Consider the following 22,790-nt stretch of genomic DNA (forward strand, 5'->3'; position numbering starts at 1 on the left):
GGCTGAATTTTAGTAATGCTGAGAGGATCAATATTGCTCCTATTTCACGTAACTCATTGTACTGAATTCAACTGAGACCTGTCAGTCCTGTATTTTATGTTGCCAGTAACCAAATCAATACAAAATGATTCAGCAAGTGTTTAGTAAGTGCCTGCTGTGTGCTGGACATTAGAGTGGGCATCACCACTCAGGGCACACAGACAGTATATCCTGCAAAGAACTTACCACCTAAGCATGTGGGCTTCAAACATCAGTCATTTTTATACCACCTCCAACATTTTGGCCATATTTACATGCTATGTGTACAATAACATATTATTGAAGCTTAATTGACTTACACTACATTAGTTTCAAGTGTACAACATAATGATTCAATATTTTTGTGCACTACGAAATGATTACCATGATGTTATCATAGAGTTATTATAATATTATTGACTGTATTACTTATGCTGTATATCACATCCTTGCAATTCATTTATTTTTTAACTGGAAGTTTTGTACTATATATCCTTACCATATTTTTTAGTCAGCTTTCTCTATTTAAATAAATTTGCTCAAGAAGGAAGGTATATAGCACCTCTGGAAAAAAAAAAATAGGCATTTCTTACCATACAGAGAGACGTCCATGAAAACAAATACATAACGACTAATAATTTGTTTAGATTAAATGTTTAGGGACTCCCCTGGGAGTCCGGTGGTGATTTCCAAGGCAGGGGATGTGAGTTCGATCCCTGGTCATGCCTCGTGGCCAAAACACCAAACATTAAAAAAGAAGCAATATTGCAAAAAATTCATTGAAGACTTTAACGATGGTCCTCATCAAAAAAAAAAAAAAAAAAAAAAATCTTCAAAAAATGGATTAAACATTTAAAATCTAAAATCATTGTGAAGGTCACCAATGACACATATTCCACATTTCGTAATCACTGGTCTCATAGAAGGAGCAGACAGAAGGAGAGGTGAAGAAAAAGAACTGTTTGGTTCAGCATAATGAGCTGGTAAAGGACGTGGAACCCGGAGCTAAACTGAGTTGTTTCAAATCTCCGCACCTATTAGCTAGGGAAGATAGCTTCAGGAAAGTTACTTAACCTCTCTGATCCTCAATTTCCTCACCGGTAAATGGGGATAATAGAGTATTTACCTCGTTGGGTTGTTACCAGGATTAAATGAGTTAAACAGCTTGGAACTGTGGCACGTACATCCTAGGCGCTGTGTAAAGGTTAATTGCTATTGTTGCTACTGCCGCCTGCCAAGTTATGGCGGGGGGTGGGGGTCTGTGCAGGCAGTTCCCAGTTCTGTCAGAGGGACTCAGAAAAGGCTTTACAGAAGAGATGCTCCTGCAGGTGCCCGATGGGTAGGTGTTAATCAGCCACGTTGAGAAGGAGGTGTTGATTATTCAAAGCAAATAACCTGAGCTAAAACAATCTCACTTTTTCCTCTTCTCTGATGAGCTCATCTGTAGCAGACATCTCTTATTTTTGCTGCCTCCCTCGCTCTGTGGTAGCACTTTGATCTTTCCGTGAAGAACTCCCTTTTGCCCACTCTTGGCCCATGTGCGCCGTCTAGGACTGGTTCCGGCCCAGCTCTGGGAGTGGGCGTGTGAGTCAGAGCTGCCCCCCCCCCCCATCCACGCCCCTGGCCACAGAAGAAGACGCAGTCCAAGTCAAACCAGATGGAGCGGGTCTCAGAACAATGCCTGGAATCACTGGAAAGGGGAAGACATGCATTTCTCAGGGCTGCTGTGAGAAAGCACTGCAGACGGAGTGCCTGAAAAACCAGAAATGCATCATCTCACAGTTCTGGGGGCTAGATGTCAAAAATCAAGTTGTCTAGGAAAGTGCTAGGCAAGGATCTGTCAGGACTCTCTCCAGCTTCTTGTAGTTACTTGGTTTATGGCAGCAAAACTCAATCTATGTGACATTCCCCCTGTGTGCAAATCTGGGTCTAAACTGGCTCTTTTTATAAAGGGGTGTGTGTGTGTGTGTGTGTGTGTGTTCAGTTGCTCATTTGAGTCTGACTCTGCGGCCCCATGAACTGTAGCCCACAGCTCTTCTGTCCGTGGAGTTTTGCAGGTAAGAATACAGGAGTGGGTCATCATTTCCTACTACAGGGGATCTTCCCAACCCAGGAATCAAACCCACATCTCTTGAGTTTCCTATGCTGGCAGGCAGATTCTTTACCACTGCGCACCTGGGAAGCCTATAAAGAGATGAATCACACTGAACTAGGGGTGCTGCCTACTCCAATATGCATGCATGCATGCTAAGTCACTTCAGCCGTATCCAACTCTTTGCGATTCCATGGACTGTAACCCACCAGGCTCCTCTGTCCATGGGATTCTCCAGGCAGGAATTGGCAGGTGAGTTCTTCACCACGAGCGCCATCTGGGAAGCCCACTCCAATATGACTTCACCTTACCTACTTACATCTGCAATGACCGTCTTTCCAAATAAAGTCACATCTGGAGTACTAAAGGTTAGGGCTCCACCTATGAACTGTGAGGGGACAGTTCAACTCATAACAGAGAGGTTCTCTCCCACTGAATTTAAGGTTGGTGATAGGTATATGTGATGCGTCTGGGGGTTTCATATGGGGAGGTTATAATCTCCTGGGAATGGAGTCAATTCAGAAGAAAGACACGTTGAGAAACAGAAATAGAGGCTCCCAGGGTCATTATTTGAGCACCTGGATTCATCCACGCCTGAAGGTCGTGTTGCTGAACTTTTCAGGCATGAGAGAAAATCCCCCGCCCCTTAAAAGCTAAAGCTAGAATGAGCCACCTGGAGGCTCAGACAGTAAAGAATCTGCCTGCAGTGTGGGAGACCTGGGTTTGACCCCTGGGTCTGGAAGATCCCCTGGAGAAGGGAATGGCTACTTACCCACTCCAGTATTCTTGTGTGGGATTCTTGAGAATCCCATGGACAGAGGCGCCTGGTGGGTTTCGGTTCATATCTCAAAGAGTCAGACACGACCGAGCAACTAAACACTCAACTTCAACTTTCAGTGTGAGCTGGGTTTCAGTCACTTTGAATCAAAATACTCCTGAATAAAATAAAACTTGACCATTAAAAATTTTTTTAACAAATTTGTAAATGAATTCTGTGTTCTGTAAGGAAAGGGGATGGACTTGTTAAAGAAATAGGAATTTTGAAACAGCTTTAAGCCAGTTTTCAAGAGCCACCCCCTTTTTAGACGGCTGCTTTTGTATCCTGTGTGGTAACTGTTAGTAGTTTGTGACATTTCTAGTCTGTCCTGGGTGTTGCTAGTACCTGAGAGGTCAGGCCTGTCGCCTCCATAAAAGCAGTGAGCGTCCACACCAGCGCGCTCTGTGGCGTGGAGCCCCTTTGAGAATTACTGATGTCACACCGAATCTCATCAGCTGTATTTATTCTCTCTTCATCTCTGCCATTTGAGGCTCTTCAAAAAAAAAGTCTGATTATTTTTACATGAAGATAGCTTCTCCTTGCTCCTGTGATTTGAAAACTGTAAACCAAAGCTTAATTCTGGGGGAGTTAATCTTTCCTCATGGCAAGTATAATTAAGATGTAAATCTCTAGGAGGAATACCTGGAAATTAAGGTTATTGTTGACATCTTTATTAATTAATAATTACCAAATATTAAAAAAAATAATTAGCCTTTAGATTTTGATAGTCTCTGATATACTCATTAGGTAATGGTGAGATAAAGATGAATGAATCTTCAAGCAGATGAATTAATGATTAAGGCAGTTCAGCAGAATTCAACCTAGATTCTGTATCCACCGGGTTTCCATGTCAGCCCGTAGCACTCTCTCAACTGGCTAAATTTTGACTAAGTGTTCAAATGATATTAACTCACAGAGCAGTGATTTCATTGGGAGATAAAATCTGATAAATAAAAACGGGAAAAGACAAAGCCGAATGAAATCCTTCCAGCAATATCCCATTGAGGGTCCCCGGAAGGTGCTATCAGAATGCTATCCTAATGAAGTTTCAGAAACACGCTTTGCTAATTTTGTCACATGTAAGAGACTTTTCTAAAGAGGCATCTAACAATACTGATGAGAACCATGCCCATGAGTCAATGAGGGACTTAGACCTCTTGGTTTGGATTTGGTATGACAGTATTGTGTGTTAAATAAATACCAATAAATTATTAAAGCATATTGGTTGTATCGTAACACAGAAGCTTAACAATGTATTATGTCAGCATGTACGGCTCTCACTCAGGGAAATTCTCTGTCTCTTTAATTCAACATCCTGTGCTAGCACAAAGCCTTTTTTATTTGAGATTGACACACGTCTAAAATTGCTTAGATTTTGTGTTGTGCTCTTAATACTTGAAATCCGGCAAATGGAATTCTATGCCACTGTGCATGAACAATGCCTTACAAAAAAAAAAAAATCTTAGCCTGGGGGTTCGACTGGAGAATTGCAGAAACAAAAAGTGCTTTCACTACTATTGCTTCAAGTTGGGGGAATAATTACTTTGGTTGAGGAAAAGGGAGGGCCATTTCTACCCCCCTGGAAAAACAGTATGTTTGTCAGCCCTTAAATTAGATCATTAAATTCAAGAAGGGTGTCGCACGTGGATCCTGGGTCGTGTCAGCCGAATGGCTGCCCATGTCACCGGGAGGATGTGGTTCTCATCTTCCCCTTCCCTTTCGGGAAGGTTTCATTGCTCTCATTTTATTCTGACATGCCTGGGTAATTGTGGTAACCCTGATGAACCCTCCTTTCTATATCTGAGGATAAGCTTCTCCAGTTTACTTTCCAAAAACATTATTGTGCCTTCTGCTCTGGCGACAAACACAGTTGCATTTTCTTGAGATTTTTCTCAAAATAATATTTCGGCCCTCAAACAATTGCTTAATGCAGTTGAATGTCACCGTGTTACCGATGGGGAGAGGAGGGACCCTGGCCAAATATGGGACTCTCTGGGTTGGTATGAAAATCAAAGCTCGAGTGGTGCTTTGACATCTAACATCTGAGAGCCACAAAGACATCCATATATTCAGCTTTAGACATAGCATCAATCTCAGCTGTTGGGAAGAAAAGAAAGAGAGCTTGCATAAGACTGAAAGTCTTTTTGGACAGCAACCTAGAGGCAACTGCAGGACAGTTTGGGGATCGTGAACCTAAGGAGCACACACTTGTTAGGAAGGAATGACAACCTTTTGCCTTACTTCTCAGCATCCATTATCCCACCCTCCAATGCACAAAACAGCTGTTTCAGGTAACTCAGCATCTCCCCCAATAAGATGTTTTGTTTCAAGCTTCCACGCCTTGGCACATGACGTTTGTGCTGTCTGGAGCGCTTCATCCTATCTATTGGGAAAATTCCTAACCATACACTCAGAACCAGCTGCAGAGTCTATGAGATCTTCTCTGGAGGAGTAGAAACGAGCACCCCTACTATACTTCACTTACAACAAACCCCTTCAAATTGCTGGCCTGTTGTTTCTACCCCCTCAAATCATTGCTTTGTGAGGGCTGAGGTCAACATAACTGGGTAGCTGGACTGGGATTACTTCCCAGGCACCACAGCATTTAATGTGGATCAAAGCAGCTTCCCTGGTGGCTCAGATGGCAAAGAATCTGCCTTCGATACAGGAGAGGTGGGTTCAATCCCTGAGTCGCGAAGATCCCCTGGAGAAGGAAATGGCCATCCTCCCCAGTATTCTTGCCTGGAGAATTCCATGGACAGAGGAACCTAGCAGGCTACAGCCCATGGGGTCGAAAAGAGTCATACACAACTGAGCGACTAACTCGTCACTTGCTTCTCTGGCTAGCATTATCCCCATTGTTCAGATGTCCTGAACAATGGGATAATTCAGAATCCTGAAATCTTGAGCGATTAAGTCACCTGCTGGTGTCACATAGTTATAAACAGTACATCACAGATCTAGGACTCAATCCCTTGACTCAGACAATGAGCATGACTCAATTGATCAGTTATTGCTTTTAAATGTTTGGCTTTCCCCAGACCTTGTATCAAACTTGATATACAGCTGGGGTGGTGATAAATGAGTAAGTGTTTGAATCATAAAGCATTTGCTAAGCCGTAACCCCTTCTAATATCGGTAGATGAAATGTAAAACGATGTACAATACAATCTGCTGGAATGGAGACTATTAACATAGACGCAGAGAAGATATTGACAAAATAATAAAGATAATAATAATAATGATAGATGACATTTTACATGTTTTCTCTGTGCCAAGTACTGGTCTAAAGATTCTCTGGTGACCTGTGTAAAGGTCATGGCAGGCCAGTGAGGTTCTTTAGATGAGGCTCCAGGAAAATAAGGGGCACATTGAAGGTCAAAAATGAAGAGCTGGGGTGGTCTTGCACCCCAAGTTACTCCAAAGCAAGCACACTGGAGAAGCTCTACAGACACGACTGGAAGCAAGCTCTCGGTATGCGTCATCGGTGAACTGCACGCTCCACACTGACAACCCAGAAGCAAGGTCCCCTGCCAGCAATTCAGACGATTTGGGCTCTTCTGCACCTTTGCTCTGAGAAGGCGATGGCGCCCCACTCCAGTGCTCTGGTCTGGAGAATCCCGGGGACGGAGGAGCCCGGTGGGCTGCCGTCTATGGGGTCACAGGGAGTCGGACACGACTGAGCGACTTAGCGGCAACAGCAGCAGCAGCACCTTTGCCACCCAAGACTTGGGTGATCCGAGGCAAGCGATTCTGGGGAGACGGGAGGGTCATGGTTTTCTTAAAATTCCTTTCTGGTTCTGAGAATCAATAAGCCCCTAGGAAGTTATGTAACAGCCCGCGTTAGCCCCTGAACACCTTCCTGTTTCTCCAGTTCAAGCCTTTTGAGCGCCCAGGGATTTGGCAAGCTTGCCACTCTCGGCCTAGACTCCACCTCCCCCTCCCCGGCTTTTCCCAGGCGGGCTCACCCTGCAGGTCTCAGCTCAAATGTCACCTCTGGGAGACAGCTCTTCCCTGACCTCAAGCTGACCTCTATTGCACCAGTCCCCTGGCCCCTAAGAAATTCTGTTTCCTCTATAGAATTTCCAGAAGTTGAGGTTATCGTAATTATCCATTTGTTTTTTTCTTCTCCCACCACTAGAATTTAATACCATGTGGGTAGGGCTCTGACTGTTTTGTTTACCCTTATAAATTCTTGCCACCGACAGTGTTTGGCACATAGTAGGCACTTGGTAAATAGTTTTATTGTTACCCTTTTCAGTTATCCTAAATAAAACACCCAAATTTCAGTGCTTCAAACATCACTATCCATTTCCATTTTTCACTTGTACACTTATTCCCAAAAGTCTCTGATTACCTTTCCACCCCACCCAGTTCCCAATCCCAAAACTGTAGTCCTGTTATTCCTTTTTAAGGGAAAAAAAGGAGAATGGCTGACTGATGAAGCAATTAGCCAGGAGAACAATTCTTTCGTGAGCAAGTGAGTCATTGCAGATTGAGAACCTGTGCGTTCCGACTGGAAACCACCCAGGCAACTTCGTTCCTGAATATCCTTGCCTAATGCGGTTTAGTGCAAACCTTTGCATCACTTTTAATTCCCTTTTACAGGAATGCATACCACTTAATCAGAGTCCCCGCCCTTGCTATTGTGAGAGCCATGGGCTTGTTTGATAAAACATGAAGACAAGAAATAGCAGTTGACTCAAGTCCTATAGAAGGGGCGCCTTTGTTTGCGGGCCTGCATTGTTGTGTTTCCGTGGTTATATTTAGGGCAGCTCACAAAGAAGGGAAAGGGGGGAAAAGGTGAATGACTTTACAAAAACGTTGACGATATAATTAAAAGAGCAGAGAGATACCACATAAATAGCAAAAAAAAAAAAAGCAGGGGAAAAACCCAGCTGAGAAAAGGCAGAGAACCAGGAAGTGTGGGGGTGTCATTACAGGCACTGATGCTGCTTGTGTCTCTCATCATCCCGTCACCCAGTCAAGGTCAAGGTCAAGGTCCTGGACTATGGACAGTGATCAGAAGAGGACCCGTCTAGAATTTTCTCTCTCAGCTAGAGGGACAGAGTTTTTTGAGGAACGCTAAACAAATCCTTTTCTTTAAGAAAAATTTTGCTTAATTTCAAAGGCAGTAGCCACTTTGAAACAGTAATAGTTACTGTTTACTGCAGGCTTGTGCTGGCACAGTTATAAGTACTTTACATGGAACTCATTTAATTCACATGACAGCCCTCTGAGCTAAGTATTTTTATTATCCCCATTTTTCAAATGAGAAAATTGAGGCACAGAGATGTGATACTATTTGCCCAAGGTTAAATCGACAGGAAAAAGCAGAACTAGCCCTTGAGGTCACTCTGCCTGGTTTCAGAATCCATTATTTTAGCAACTTCTGTGCCCTGTCTCCAAAATTTCAAACCATTTTAGAATTAGGTATATGAAATTGCTAATCTTAAGTCATTTTTCACCTGCAAAACCTGACCATTTCACATAATTTGACCTAATACAAACTTGCAAAGCCACAAACGGAGTCCCCCCCCCCCCCCCCGCCCCGATTCCATTGGCTGGAAACATGTGCTTCTGGAGCCTTCTTATGCACACACCCAAGTTAACATACATAGACGGAAGTATCTACTTTTATACTGTGAAATTGATGTTAGTCGCTCAGTCGTGTCCGACACTTTGCAACCCCATGGGCTATAGCCCACCAGGCTCCTCTGTCCATCGGATTCTCCAGGCAAGAATATTGGAGTGGGTAGCCATGCCCTCCTCCAGGGGATCTTCCCGACCCAGGGATTGAACCCAGGTCTCCTGTATTGCAGGCAGATCCATTACCATCTGAGCCACCAGGGAACCCAAGTGTTGTATACAATACTGAGGAAAACACATTCAAAACTGTTTCTTGGACATCACTGCACAAGTATCCTGTGTGTTTGTGTTCCTACTTCCAGAGGCTGGATGTTCAGAACTGGAACGCCACGTCATCAACATTCCACTAGAGAGTGGCAGTTCTGACACTCTGCAGTTCTGACTCTCTTTGAGTCATCCGTTCAAATCTCCAGGTGCAAGGTTTATGGTTGAGGGCCAGGTCAGCAGAGCCAGCGAAGCACAGATGCCGGTCTCCACTTGTAAACAGCGAGGGGGGTTGACCCAGCAAGACTTCGGAAGATGTAACCCCGGCACTGACCTTCAGTCTGAACAGAGAGCAGAGCTATGAATATTATGAATATTATTTCCTGTCTAAAAAGGCGGAGATCACCATGAAGCCCTGGCTTGTTTCTTTATGCCCAGAGAGGTTTGTTGCAGGGGTGGAGCCGACCTCAAGGGTCTCTGCTGCCCAGAGATGAAAGGCCCGTGAAGGTCAGAGACTGTCAAGTCGATGGCCCACTAGGTGTGCTCTGCAGAACCTTGACCCTTAGTGACTCAACCAAGCAGAGGGTCCCATCCTCTGCAGAGTCTTTGGATGGTGGCTCTTGGCTGTTTGATGTGGCCTTTGTCTTGGTCTTCTGAATCTCTTTCGCCTGCCTGATTTGAGTCTGCCTGTTGACTGACCCTTTCAGCCCACTGGACGTTTGTTTCTGAGCCACGGAGCTGCACGGTGTGGTTTTGTCCAGTTACTTGCCCTTGACGGCAGCTCTCGGACCTGGACACTTCTCACCTCCTCTTTGACCCCCCATTCTGCCCCAGGTACTTCCAGCCCAGGACGAGAATGATCCTTGCTAAGACGTACAAAGCTTTGTTGTGTTTTTCCACTCCCCTGATCGAATCCCCCCATGGCTTCTCAAACCACTTAGTAAATGACCGACCTCCCTTCCAGGTGCATGTGGACCAGCGCCCGCCCCTCCCCACGCCCCACCCATGCTGCTTTCCCGGGCGCTCTAGGGGCTCCCGCCCTGTTACATCAATGCGCTGGTTCCTCTCAAAGATTTCACCCCAGCCATTTCCTCTCTTGGAAAACTCTTCCCCTTAATGTCCCTTGCACGGTGTCAGCTCGCTGTGGCCAAAATTTCCTTTCTATTTGTTGTCTTGTCTTCTTTGTTATTTTCCTTATTCCCTAATAAAACATTGACCCGTAAGAGCCAAAACGTCTTTTGTGTATTTCATCACAATGTTCGGAATGATACATGGCACTTTTTAGAAGTAAACTCAACGCTGGATGAAAAAGTGAATGAATGAATGATTTTTTTTAAATCCCAATTGCCATTTAATCATTCCACTATCACTTGCAAAGTATTGTTGCATTTTCCTTTCTTTTTGTAATACTTACTTAGATTTTTAAAAAATAATTTGATTTATTTATTTTCATTTTCGGATGTGCTGGGTTTTCGATGCTGGGTGGGCTTTCCTATAGGTGGGGCGATCACGGGCTACTCTTCGCTGCCGTCCTCAGCTTCTCACTGTGGGGACCTCTCTTGTGGAGGGCACAGGTTCTGGGCGAGGGGGGCTCCAGTTGCCGTTCTGGGTTTCAGAGCGCAGGCTCAAACTAAGCATGGGCTTAGCTGCTTAGCATGTGGGATCCTCCTGGACAAGGAACTGAACCTGTGTCTCCTGCATTGGCAGACAGATTTTTTACCACTGAGCCACCAGGGAAGCCCAGATTTTTCTTTTTTTTAAATTTGGACCTGTTTCTAGATGCTCTGATCTTTTGTGTTGTTCTTTCCTTTGAATTTTTGTGTCATAAAAACTGCATTGTTTTAAAATTATTGCTACTGTCAGCTATACTCAAATACTTAACTATACTCAACTGAGTCGGACGTGATTTAGTGACTAAACAACAACAAAAACCCAAAGAACCAGTGGTAATTATTAAGGAATTTCCTTTGGCTGTGACTTTGGTTAGTATTCAGCAGGCACATTTCTTTATAGAGAGAAGAGATAGTGGACAGGTTTCTTGGGTGAACAAAGCTATATGTTCAAAGACATTCATCATCACTTCATATTAAAGTGAAATATTTAAAAACAATGTCACCGCCATTTCTGGGATAAGTATCTAATACTGTCTGGCATAACTTAGAGTGGAATAAGTGATTTTTGTTAATCAGACTAGACATGAAATGGCAAATAAAAGTGTAATGATAAAAAAAAAAGTTAATTTCAAAATAATGTGTTTGGCATTACAACATTTGTTATAAAAATAATACTGCTACTAAGAGATTTGTATCTGCCTTAACATTGTAGAAGGATATAGAGGAAAAACTGGTTATCCCTGAAAGGTGAATTACAGAAACACTTTTTAGTTTCTACTTCATATGTTTATAGTTGTTTACAAAGAACTTGTGTCCTTTTCCTTAAGCAGATAAAAAACTAAAGGGATATACAAAAAGTCAGCACAAGTTGAATCTCGAAAAGGAAAAGCAGACAATAAGTATTTCTGAAGCAAGTAGAGACAATGATTCATAAACTGGGCAATGATTAAACAAACAAACAAGCGGGCTTACAGGTGACAAGCTGTGATCAGACAGTCCAAACCCTTCAGCCCACAGCTCTACACAAGAGCCTTTGTGGCTTAAGTGGCAGGAAAGAAGCGTTTGCTCAAGCCAAGGGAAAGGTTCCCCTTCAAGAGGAAAACTGAGCAAACCAGTATTTTAATAACAAGAAAGCCCCAGTAGCTCTGAGACCTTCACTCTGCCCGATTAACGCCCCAGGGTCTGCCTTCCTCCCTTGAGTTGGAGATTTCCCCAAGGATCTCACCCCAGCTTCCACTTCCAGACCCTCTGGTACTCTTGGTACCTCTAGCTCCTCCTCCTCCCTGTGGAAAGCCGGCTCTAGTCCAGGCTTTCACCCTCAGCTTCTGAAGTTGCGGGCAGAAGGGGTAAGGCATTAGAGATTCCTAAAATAGGAGCAGGTACTTCAGATGATGGTGGCTCAGACGGTAAAGAATCTACTTGCAATGCAGGAGAACTGGGTTCCATCCATTGGTTCAGGAAGATCCCCTGGAGAAGGGAAGGGCTATGCACTCCAGTATTCTTGCCTGGAAAATCCCATGGATAGAGGAGCCTGGCGGGCTACATACAGTCCGTGGGGTTGCCAAGAGTCGGACACGACTGAGCAGCTAACACATCAGGCTTCAGATGATGACGGCACACTCCAGACTTGAAACAGGACTAGAAGGAAGGGCACAGAGGTGCAGACAGTGCCTGTGCGTGGCTCTCCCACTGGTGTGATGATGATGTTGGCTGGGTGGGGAGAGGTGCTCTATCCATGTCTCATTTACTCACTCAGCAAGTATTTATTCCGAGAGTAAGACCCTGAAAGTTCTCATCACAAGAAAAATGATTTTAATTGTGTGAAGGGATAGATATTAACTAAACATACTCAGCGATCCTTTTGCAACATCTGCACGTATTAAATCATGTTGTTCACCTAAAAGTAACAGAGTGTCATGCATCAGTTATATCGCAATAAAACTGGAAAAATATATTGCATGTTAAAGGAACAAGTATTTATTGGGATTTCCCTGGCACTCCAGTGGTTAGAATTTGATGCTTTCAGTGCCGATGCTTTCAATACCAGCTTCAATCTCTGGTAGAAGTCAGACCCGAAAGCTGTGTGGCATGGCCAAGAAATGAATAAACAAATAATGGTCATGACAGAGTCTTTACCCAAACAAACAAAGTACTTATTGAGCACAAGATAATGGCAATGATTTTAAAAAATCATGGTATGCCATACAGATATTGGCCTATGAGCTGGGGAATACAACACAAATGAGGGTCTGAGCCCTCATTAAGCTTAGACTCAAACTGGGAAGCTGAACATTATTTATGAAAAGGGAAACATCACTGCAAACTCTGAAAGCCTATGAAGAAAGGAACACTTTCTAAGTAAAAGTGTGGTTGGCGTCTCTGACTCAGTTCAAGAGGCGAAGGAAGGCCTTCTGGAGGCAGTGCTGTTGAGCTGAGATGTTCAGGTTAAATGGGGGAGAGTAAACAGGCGAAAGCAAAGAAAACAGGAAGCGTGGCAGTCCCGTGAGAGCTCCGGAGGAATTGAGGAAGGCTGTGGAAGCTGCAGCATGGGGTGGGTGGGTTGTGGTTGCTGATTGGGAGGACATGACCTAGCGACTGAACAAAGACAATAATAAACCCTTCCGAAGGGCTCACTACTGGCTATCCTGAAGCCTAGGTTCTGTATTTGCAAGTCTGACAAGAGCAAGATACAGTCATGTATCAGAGTCCTGCTTCCTCCTCCTCTGCCCACCACCCAATCTTAGGAATCTTTGACAGCCAAGTTCAAGATACTTTGTGATTCAGAACTGAGAAAAGGGCAGACAGAAGAAGCTGTGGATTGAGGAAAATGGGGAAGACTGAGAGAGAGAGAAACAGACTCAGAAAAAGATAGGCAGATACTGTCCTGACCACACAGACCTGGAACTCAGAGAGAAGGAAGGGAAGATGTACAGCTGGAGATGACCATGTGTCTGGGGCTTTGTCATATGGGAAATTCTGAAGTACAGGAGAATTGGAGAGTCAATAATAGGTCTCAAGAACTGTTGTTCTGTATGTCTTGAATGCCCCATAATATTTTGGGGGGAGACCTCAGAAAAGACTGGAATTTTTTAAAAAATCACTAATTGATGTCTAGACTGTGCCTCTTGGTATAAGCCTCTATAAAGGGACTAGGCCATCTGGAATCCAAGACTTACCAGGGTTACACTAGCTAGCCCATTGGCCAAGGGGGACTTAAGATTACAAGGAGTCTGTCCCAGCGTTAGGACCTGATTCCTTGAAGCCAGGGTCATCAAACCATGGCCTGCAGCCCAAATATGAAGAGATACATTCATTTTTGTACCACTTCTGGCTGCTTTCAGGCTACAATGGCCATGTTGAGTAGTTGCAATGAAGACAGCATGGCCTTCAGAGCCTAAAGTGTTTACTATCTGACCTTCTGCAGAATGAGTGTGTTGGCCCCTGACTTAAATCTTAAGGCAACCGTACACTCTCTCTTCCTGTCCATCTGGACGGGTTAAGAGAGGGGCCTGTGACTCAAATCAGGCTGATTAAGGCCAATAAAATTCAAACCTGGGATTTGGGGTTATCTCAATGGTTAATCTTGAGGTTGGCCTTTCACCTCTGCTGGATAGGAGGAGTAAGTAAGCGTGAAGCTCCAGACTCTACGGACACATCTTGCAGCACTGGGGGGGGGAGCTTGCCTGAGAGTGGGGGAGACACCGAGGAGACAGCGAGACAGAGGCAGAGACTGGGCCCCGGACCCAGCTCATCCTGCGCTCCCTGGAGCGTCAGCCGCGTGAGGTCCCTGCCCCCTTTGTCAGCTGTTACTCATATCTGTTGTGACGCTGTTGCTGTGACCGGCAAACTGACGATTTTCATCTGATTCAGTCTATTATTTTCTATATTCCTCAGTCCTGAATGCCTTCTAGAAAAATCTGTTAATCACGACGTATTTCTTGAGCTCTGAAGCTACTCACAGCTGTATGGATTGGCTGAGAGAAGCGAGGACCCCTGCAGGAGGGCGAACGCCCAGTAAAACAGAAGGAAAAATAAAGGGGAAAAAATAAAAGACTAAAGGAGAAAAGAAGTGAGATTACTCAGCTACGAGACATTTTGAGACACTCACTCTTTAGAAATGAGCACTGTAGTATAAGGATATCAACAGACAGATAGGGAATGATAACAACACATAAATTTACAGAGGCTCTAAAGATATTATTGGAAGCAAGTTTCCTTAGGAATTCTCAGCTGTGTGGTTTGCTCAAGAGACCAAATACTGGAATGACCCAGGTTCTCTTTCTGGCTATGCTGGTAAAGTCATATTCTCATTTGTGGACACCCGATTATTACTTACTGAGCATTGCTTATGAGTTGAAATATATCCTCTTAAAATTTACATACTGAACCCTAACCCCAAATGTGACTGTATCTGAAGAAAGAGGGTCTTTAGGATCTAAATAAGGCTAAATAAGACAATAAGGGTGAAGCCTCAGTCCCAAGGGCGGTGACTTTATAATCCTCTGTCCTCTCCTGCCCCATCCAGGGGCACTGAAGGCAGCCGTCTGCAAGCCACAGAGAGAACTTCCGCCAGAACCCCACCAGACTGGCACCCTGGTTTCAGACCTCCAGCCTCCAGAAGTGTGAGAATGTAAATTTCTGTCGGTTAAGCCACCCAGGGTATGTTGTTGTGGCAGTTCCAGCTGACCGAGACCAGCGTCTGCTCCAAATGATAAGCACGCCTCTCTGCACTGGCCTCAGTGTCTCTGTCTGTAAACGCTGGACCAGACCACTCCTGCAGCACTTTCTCCTTCCGACTCTTTCTTGACGATGTATCCCTTATGTGTGCGTGCGAGCTGACTCTCTGCGACCCCATGCACCATAGCCCGCCAGGCTCCTCTTTCCAGGGGATTCTCCAGCCAAGAATACTGGAGTGGGTTGACATTTCCTCTTCCAGGGGATCTTCCCAACCCAGGGATCAAATCTCCTGCATTGGCAGGGGGGTTCTTTAGCACGAGCACCACCTGGGAAACCGCCTCTCTATGTATGTGTATATATATATGTATGTATGTGTGTGTGTGTATATATATATGCATATCCTGTACAAATAACTTTCCTAAATATTCATGAAATGTTAATGAGATAGGTGTGGCCATCCTCAAACAAAATTAAGTGTCAGATTATAGATTATTAACTATTTAGCAGAAAGGTTGTAGCTGGTAGCCACTGCTAATTGGGATCAATCGGAAAGATAAAGCAACTTCGACAATGCAACAGAAGTCAATGGAAAGACGGTTTGATTTGCTAAAATTTGATTGACTTGCAGCTGTTCAGTACATACATTGCATAGAGTAAGGTTCACCCAGAATAGATCAAGTTGAACCCAAGGTCACTCCCATTCGATTTGATTGAGTGAAACAAGACGTTCTAATAGCACTCCTTCTTCCACTCACTCAGTAAATCTTGCCTTCCGTGTTGGGGAAAGATTTTTCCAGGAGTATCTACATTAGTCAAAGAATGCACCTTCTTGGAAGCCTGTCTACCTTCATTAAATGGCTTTCAGAGCACACAATGCAACTGAATAACGGGCATTATTCAAATGGTTTTCAATGTGCTGGAGGAGAAGGAGGTGTACTCAGATGGGAGTGATTTTACGAAGCTCATCTGCGCCACAGGAAATTCATTTCTCCTTTGATTCTTATGCCATTTCACAGATGTATATAAATCCCAGTCCCCATGCAGTATCGTGGGGGCTTTCTCAGCCACCTAAACCGGAGACTGGTGAATAGTCATCACACTTCAGCACACACACGCCACATGCCTTGCAGTTTTCCTGGGAACAATACTCTTTCTGCTCCTCCATCCCCAAAGGCACAGTGAGATGTTTTTACTAAGTGGGATTATTTCCTCCCACGTGGATTTTTTAGACCCTGTGACAAATGTAATGAAATCTGTCAGTCTTTCCAGCTAGACTCAGAAAACCAGCTTCAGGGTTCCTCTGTCTTATGCGCCAATATCAAGTGAAAAGGGCAGGGGTGGGTGTCTTTAAAATGGCTTGTAAGAAGGGAGCTTGAATTGAAAGCCTGTACAGTCTCCAAAGAGATGGATGGAGCGCAGGCAGGAGAGAGGAAGCCCTCCTTCGCAAAAAGAACTCCCTGAATCCTTCTTGACAAGCGTTTTGCATGCAGTTAAATAGACAAATGTATTCTGCTGCCAGGATTTTACCGGAATCATACTTGATGTCTGTCACCCAAAAGATTCCTGGGCACTGGTGGAGTGACAAACCATTATGCCTTAGAGCGACGGTTCTCAAACTCGAGCATGCGTCAGAATCACCCAGAGGGCTTGTTAAAACTCAGGCTACCGGGATCCTCCTGCAGAGTTTCTGATTCAAGAGGTCTGAGTGGGTCTGGGTGGGACTGCTGCTGCTGGCCTGGGGATCCCTTCTAAAGAACTGCAGCCTTAGAGTGATCAGAGTGGAAGTGTTAGCCGCTCAGTCGTGTCCAACTCTTTGCAACCCGTGGACTGCAGCCCGCCTCTGCCGGGCTCCTCTGTCCGTGGGATTCTCCAGGCAAGAATACTGGAGTGGGTAGCCATCCCCTTCTGCAGGGATCTCTCTGACCCCAGGACTAAACCCAGGTCTCCCACACTGCAGGCAGATTCTTTACCTTCTGAGCCTCCAGGGAAGCCAGAGTGGGTGAGCCTGGAAAGAAGGATAACGTTTACTAGCTGGAGGCTCTACACGAAGACAATGTGCTCTTGTGAATGCAATTTGTGTTACAGATGCCATAAACCATGAGGCAACATGGCACCCCAAGAAGAAAGCCTCCTACAGAGAATTATGGTAGAACATTTTTCTCTCATTTCTCCACAACTCCTTGCTTTCTGGACAAGCCTAATTAGCACCACTCTTTCCAGTTCTTGTTGGTGAAACTCCACTCTCTGCACCTACCATCTTGCTCTCCATCTGATGGACGAGCCAGCAGCTCACAGAATACATTACGTGAGCTAATGTTTCAGGCTAGAGGTACCAGAGGTGATTCAAGTTGATGAGCAGAGAGCCTCCATTTATGATGCCTACGTATATTCTCCGCTGATGCATGCTTGGTACTGGCAACTATTAACATTTTCTCAGCATTTCAGGGATTTAGATCTGACCCCCAAAAGTGAGGCGGCTTGGAGCTCCGTGGATCCATAATGTGTATTGTGTACCACTGCTAATAACATTTACAACGCGGCACGCGCAGACCTCGCTCCATAAGGCCCATTTGTGGGAGCACAGTGACGGGTCCTGTGTTTAGGCCAGCGTCTCACCGCATTAAAGAGATTGGTTGGTTCTCATTACATTGCTTTGTCACTTGCTTTTGCAGCTCCAACAGTTCCCACACCCCAGTGCGACAGTTAGGGATGCTGAGGTGACCTTAACTTTTGGCAGCCCTTGGGAGCAGTATTTGGAAAGGAGAACACCGAGGCCTGCTTCCCCAACACAGTTAGGGCCGTGAGAGGGTGTTGGTTCTTTGTGTGCAGGCCTTCCTGTCTCTGTGCTTAGAAGGAGCTGCCGGGCTAGAAGGCGCGGCTTAGGTCTTGCTGAAGTCTGAGTGGGCAGAGAGCTACCCTTTGAAATCTTGCCCCTTTGCTATCTGCTCTACCGGGAGCTGGCATTGCTTGGTTTAAATTCTGGCTGTTGCACAGAAGCCTCTCTACATATGTAGAAAGGGTGTGTTTGTGAATCTACACCCAGCGTGCATTTGTCTATTTTTATATATGCATATTGCATGGTAATAGGGATTTTATGCATTGAATAAAACTATTTCCCCCAATTTCACTCGGTTTATCGTTCTGCTGAATAATTCAGCTACTATATGGACTTCATGGACTTTTGCTTGATAAATTCACTACTCTGAGCTTTCCCTTTCATTGGAATTTTTAATCAGATTGAAACCCATCATGTTGAGATCAGAGCTGGGAATAATGATGTTACCAATCTATGTTTTAGCCAAAGGATGTTCCTTAGATTGCGCGTCCTCAGATCGCTTAGTTGCTTGCTAAAGTGTAAGAGAATTTATGATGCTAAATAAAACCAGGGAAAAAAAGATGTTTTAATAAGATGAAAATCCAAATGTTAAAATAATGAGCCATCTGCATGGGTGGCCCTCTCTTGAGAGAGGTGCCAAGAGCTTTGCCATCTGTGAAACATTTACCAGCTGTTTCCTTCCCTTTTCTGTGAGAACACAAGAAACCCTTGCAGTTGGTGTTTCTGAGTGATACATCATGGGGAAGAAAACAGGTTTGCCCAACTTCAGGAAGGCTGGACTGAGCTGAATTCACCAAATAATACTTTTGGCAACTGCAGGGGTGTACCCCAGCATGCCCCCCACCCTTTTCCTTCGTCCCCGGCCCTTTTCTGAACGCCCAGAGGGCAGCGGGCAGACGAGAAGGAAACCGGAAATGAATAACATCCCACGAGGTCGTTTAAAACTGAATGTTTTCAGAGAAAGTCTGCTCACTCGACTGCCTGCAGGCTGGTTTTACCTTCTGAGCATTCAAGCAAGGTTTGGGCTAAATCCGGTGGAAAAGGGGAAAAGTGTCTAAAGCAGTCCAAATATTTTTGAACATGTCTTTCCTTTTTCTTTCTCTTCTCTGATCATTGTTGCACATCTCTGCCAGTCAGCCCCGTATCGCTGCTGCTTTTGCCCTGACAAGCACCTTATCCAGGTTCCCTGACTTATGTACGGCCTTCGGATCTGAAGAGAGAGCCAGGCAGGAATTGAACTTTGCAGTCGGCTCTGATCCGAGGCAGCGTAGCCGGCAATAAAACACTCAGTGTGGGGTGCTGATCTATCGACGTCTCTCCAGGCTCCCGCTTTTCCAGCTCCCTGTTCTAGCTCCGGAATCTGACAGAATTTTATTTTTTTCTCCAACTGCCATCTTTTCTACTTCATTAACTGTCAAATGCATTTCTGGGAAGATAACCTAACAAGAAGGTTTAGTTAATGAATGTGAAGTCTTTCAGATGCTCCCCGCAGGTGTCATTCCTGAGGATTTTAGGAAAGCTTTAGGTCATTTTTCAAAAAATAATATTTCTAAGGCTGTACTCAGGGAAACTGGGGAGAAATGAATCTCTGGGCTATGGCCGGTCTCACTCCAGTGCCTCGGTGTTAAGCCAGACCCTGGGGGGAAAAAATCAAGACTCACGGCTTCTTTTTGGAAATCCCAGGAGTCTGCACTGTAGCATTGCTGCATTCTCTAACGGGTGATTTCACATATCAGACTGCAGGGGTGTGCTCCGTGAGAATCACATTTCACGTGAAGTAAGGGCATAAAGGAGTCTTTCTAGGTCACTCAGCGAAGCCAAGTTATTCTTCCTTTCCAAGCCAGAAGAAATGTCCAAGTGCTCCATCCTCTGCCACCCAACCGCACCCCGAGAGCCTGCCACATCCAGGCTGACCCATGTCCCCTTCCAAGACCACGCTCTGGGTGCGGCGGCAGGCTCCCTGCGTGAACGCATCTCGTGGGGTAGCGGAGCTCACAGAGTGAAGCAAGACTCCCAGCGCAGCGACGTTTGGCAACGTCTGGAGACATCCTTGGCTTCCCAGGTGGCACTAGAGGTAAGGAATCTGCCTGCCAATGCAGGAGATGCAAGAGCTGCAGTTTCGATCCCTGGGTCGTGAAGATCCCCTGGCGGAGGAAATGGCAGCCCACTCCACGACTGTTGCCTGCAGAATCCCATGGACAGAGGAGCCTAGGGAGCTACAGTCTACGGGGTCACAGAGTCGGACAGGACTGAGCATCTTTGCTTCTCACCTCTGAGAAGACAGATGCTGCTGGTCTAGAGGAGAGAGGTCTAACGCTGCCAAAGATCGCGTGAGGCCCAGGGGAGCCCCACCAGACCCTCAGAACCGGAGTTATCCAGCTCAACAAGTGATAGCGTCACAGTTGCAAAACCCTGTATAACAATAATGCCTGAAGGAGGACCAGGGCTGAGCCAAGTTCAGGGATGGAGGTGAGCCAGAGAATGGCATATGTGAGCTCCATGAGGAGGGTTCTGTTGTAATCAAGGAACTCAGGGAATTTCCAGGACAAACATTAGAATTCCGGCTTGGAGGTTTGGAGGTCTGGGAGGCTGGAAGAGAATCACTCAGAGACAGTATCTCTACCTGGGACCACCGCCGTTCAGCCCATGTCCAAAGGTTTATGCTGCACTTACCCTCTCGAAGCGGCATCTTCACAATCACCAGCCATATATCTGACTCACTTCTCACAACGACTTATGTTCTAGACTGAACTATGCCCATTTTCCTGTCGAGGAGACAGCAGACAGCTTGATCTTATCAACAAAACTGCAGAAACCACTCGCACAAAAAAAGGAAAACCCACAAGATTTACCTGCCAACCTCATTTCCAGGCAGGTAAACTAGATGCATAAACATATAAATGCAAGTACATTGTCTATGGGTTATCTACTTACACGTAGTTATTCTCTTACGTAGGACATACAGATGGTTGTGTAGCTCTGTTTTATTATGTTTGCTGATGGAAATGAGCAACAGCACGAAGCATCTAAAGTTATTTTTCATCCCAAACTTGTTTACTGTAGGCTTGGGAGTGCTTTCCATGGTATTACCACCCATCTTCCCCAGAAAACACGCCTTTCTAATTATGTTTGGGTTACCTAATATTTTTAATCAGTGTTTACACTTATGGCAGGAGGAATCATCAGAATAAGTAAGAGCAACACTCTGGACATTCAGAGTCTCTTCTGTATTTTCCCCCTTCTCCCCACACTGGGAGCAGCAGGAATCTCCTCCAATATTCCAGAAAGGCAAGGGAGGAAACTTCAGGGACAAGCCAACAGGTGCTCACTGAGCAGGCTGCATACTCGCTGGGCGGCATTTTGCAAGTTATTTAACCGCTCTGAGCTGTAGCTTCGATCTCCATAAAGTTGGGGCAGCAATATATTTCTCATAAGATTTTCTGTACAGCGTCCATGTGACTCGGTCTACGGAGCACCGAGCCCAGGGCCTGGCCTACACAGAACCGCGGTTCAGACTGTCCCTTTCTTCCATACGTTGTTAAGCCTCTAGAAAATAATTCAGGGAGTGGGATGCAGGCAGCTAACACTATCCTGGTTTAGCCTCTTTGAGGTGAGGGGCCTTTATCTTGTAATAACGCGTGTAAACATTTTAATTCAACCTTTCATAGCTACCTGGGGAAACAGGTGTATCACTTTAGAAACAGTGAGAGAGAATTAGAGTAAAACCTGATTTCAAATCTTGGGCCACCATCTTGGTATTTGTGACGGACAGGACAAGCTTGTATTTGTGGGTCAGCTTCCTTTATCATACGGTGACTTATATGAGTATTGAGACATGTTAGTTGCTCAGTCGTGTCTGACTCTTTATGACCCTGTGAGCTGTAGCCCATCAGGGTCCACTGTCAAAGGAATTCTCCGGGCAAGAATCCTGGAGCGGGTTGCCTTTCCCTTCTCCAGGGCATCTTCCCGACCCAGAGATGGAACCCGGGTGTCCTGCATTGCGGACGGGTTCTTTACTGTCTGAGCCGCCAGGAAAGCCCCATATGTGAGTATTACAGCAGATCCAGGAGAGGAGAGGATCCGGTAGAGAGACATGTGCGTCATGCTCCCCTGGAAGAATATGACACTGTTCGGTCTGGTCATGGGACCTGCCTTATCCAATCACACATGAGCAAAAATGACAATTGTCACTTTGGCAACATCTTTTAAGAACTGACCCCTTTATCCCCTTGCTGCTCCGTCAGCCTGGGGCCCAGTGTGGAGGGAGTGGGACCAGGGCTCTCACTGGCCTCTGATGACATAGGGCATGGGGAAGGACTTTACCTTCAGAGTGGCCATCGGATTGCAGCATCTTGTGTGAGCATCTCCAATGGGGCAGCCAAGTGCAAGGGCCAGTTAGAAGCCAGCGAGATGGCAATTCCCTTCCCCTTCTCCGAAGGACAGAAAGGAAACCACGTTCGGCGCTCTGTTGCTTCCTGACCTTGCGCTTTTTTTATTTGAATAATATTTACAGTCTCTGCCTGTCGCTTCCCCCGCCCCAGGTCCTCTTGGATTCACAGTCCAGGTGCGGAGGCGATGGGAAGTGTGGTTCCCCCACACACCGGCTCCCTGCCCCACAGGCCCCTGGGAATGCAAACCACATCCCTTCTGCACGTGTGTCCCCTCAGACACTCCAATCTGTGCCGACTCGGGGAAGCAGTTTGGAGTCACGAACCCATCCCCCAAGCGCTCACCAACTTCTACAAAATCTGATAACATCATGGTTTTCCTTTATGCCGCATATGCAAGAAGCGAAGAGCGTGGCAGTTATATAAAACCCACCAGGCTTTTCCATCTGAAATTCCAGTGCCCAGTGTTGTGCCTGGGAGAGAGAGAAAACCACTC

General features: G+C 45.5%; 1 protein-coding gene across 1 annotated transcript in view; it reads right to left on the bottom strand.

The window, feature by feature from the left end:
* LOC133044329 (basic proline-rich protein-like) overlaps nucleotides 1-21,265 on the bottom strand; it is a 145,785-nt gene extending 124,520 nt beyond the window's left edge. The window contains exon 1 of the mRNA XM_061125722.1: nucleotides 21,236-21,265. Coding sequence (XP_060981705.1) covers nucleotides 21,236-21,265 — 30 coding nt within the window. The remainder of the gene's footprint in view (nucleotides 1-21,235) is intronic.
* Between the last annotated feature and the right edge of the window lie 1,525 nt (nucleotides 21,266-22,790).

Source organism: Dama dama, chromosome 23 (assembly GCF_033118175.1).
Source record: "Dama dama isolate Ldn47 chromosome 23, ASM3311817v1, whole genome shotgun sequence".
NCBI classification, from domain to species: domain Eukaryota; kingdom Metazoa; phylum Chordata; class Mammalia; order Artiodactyla; family Cervidae; genus Dama; species Dama dama.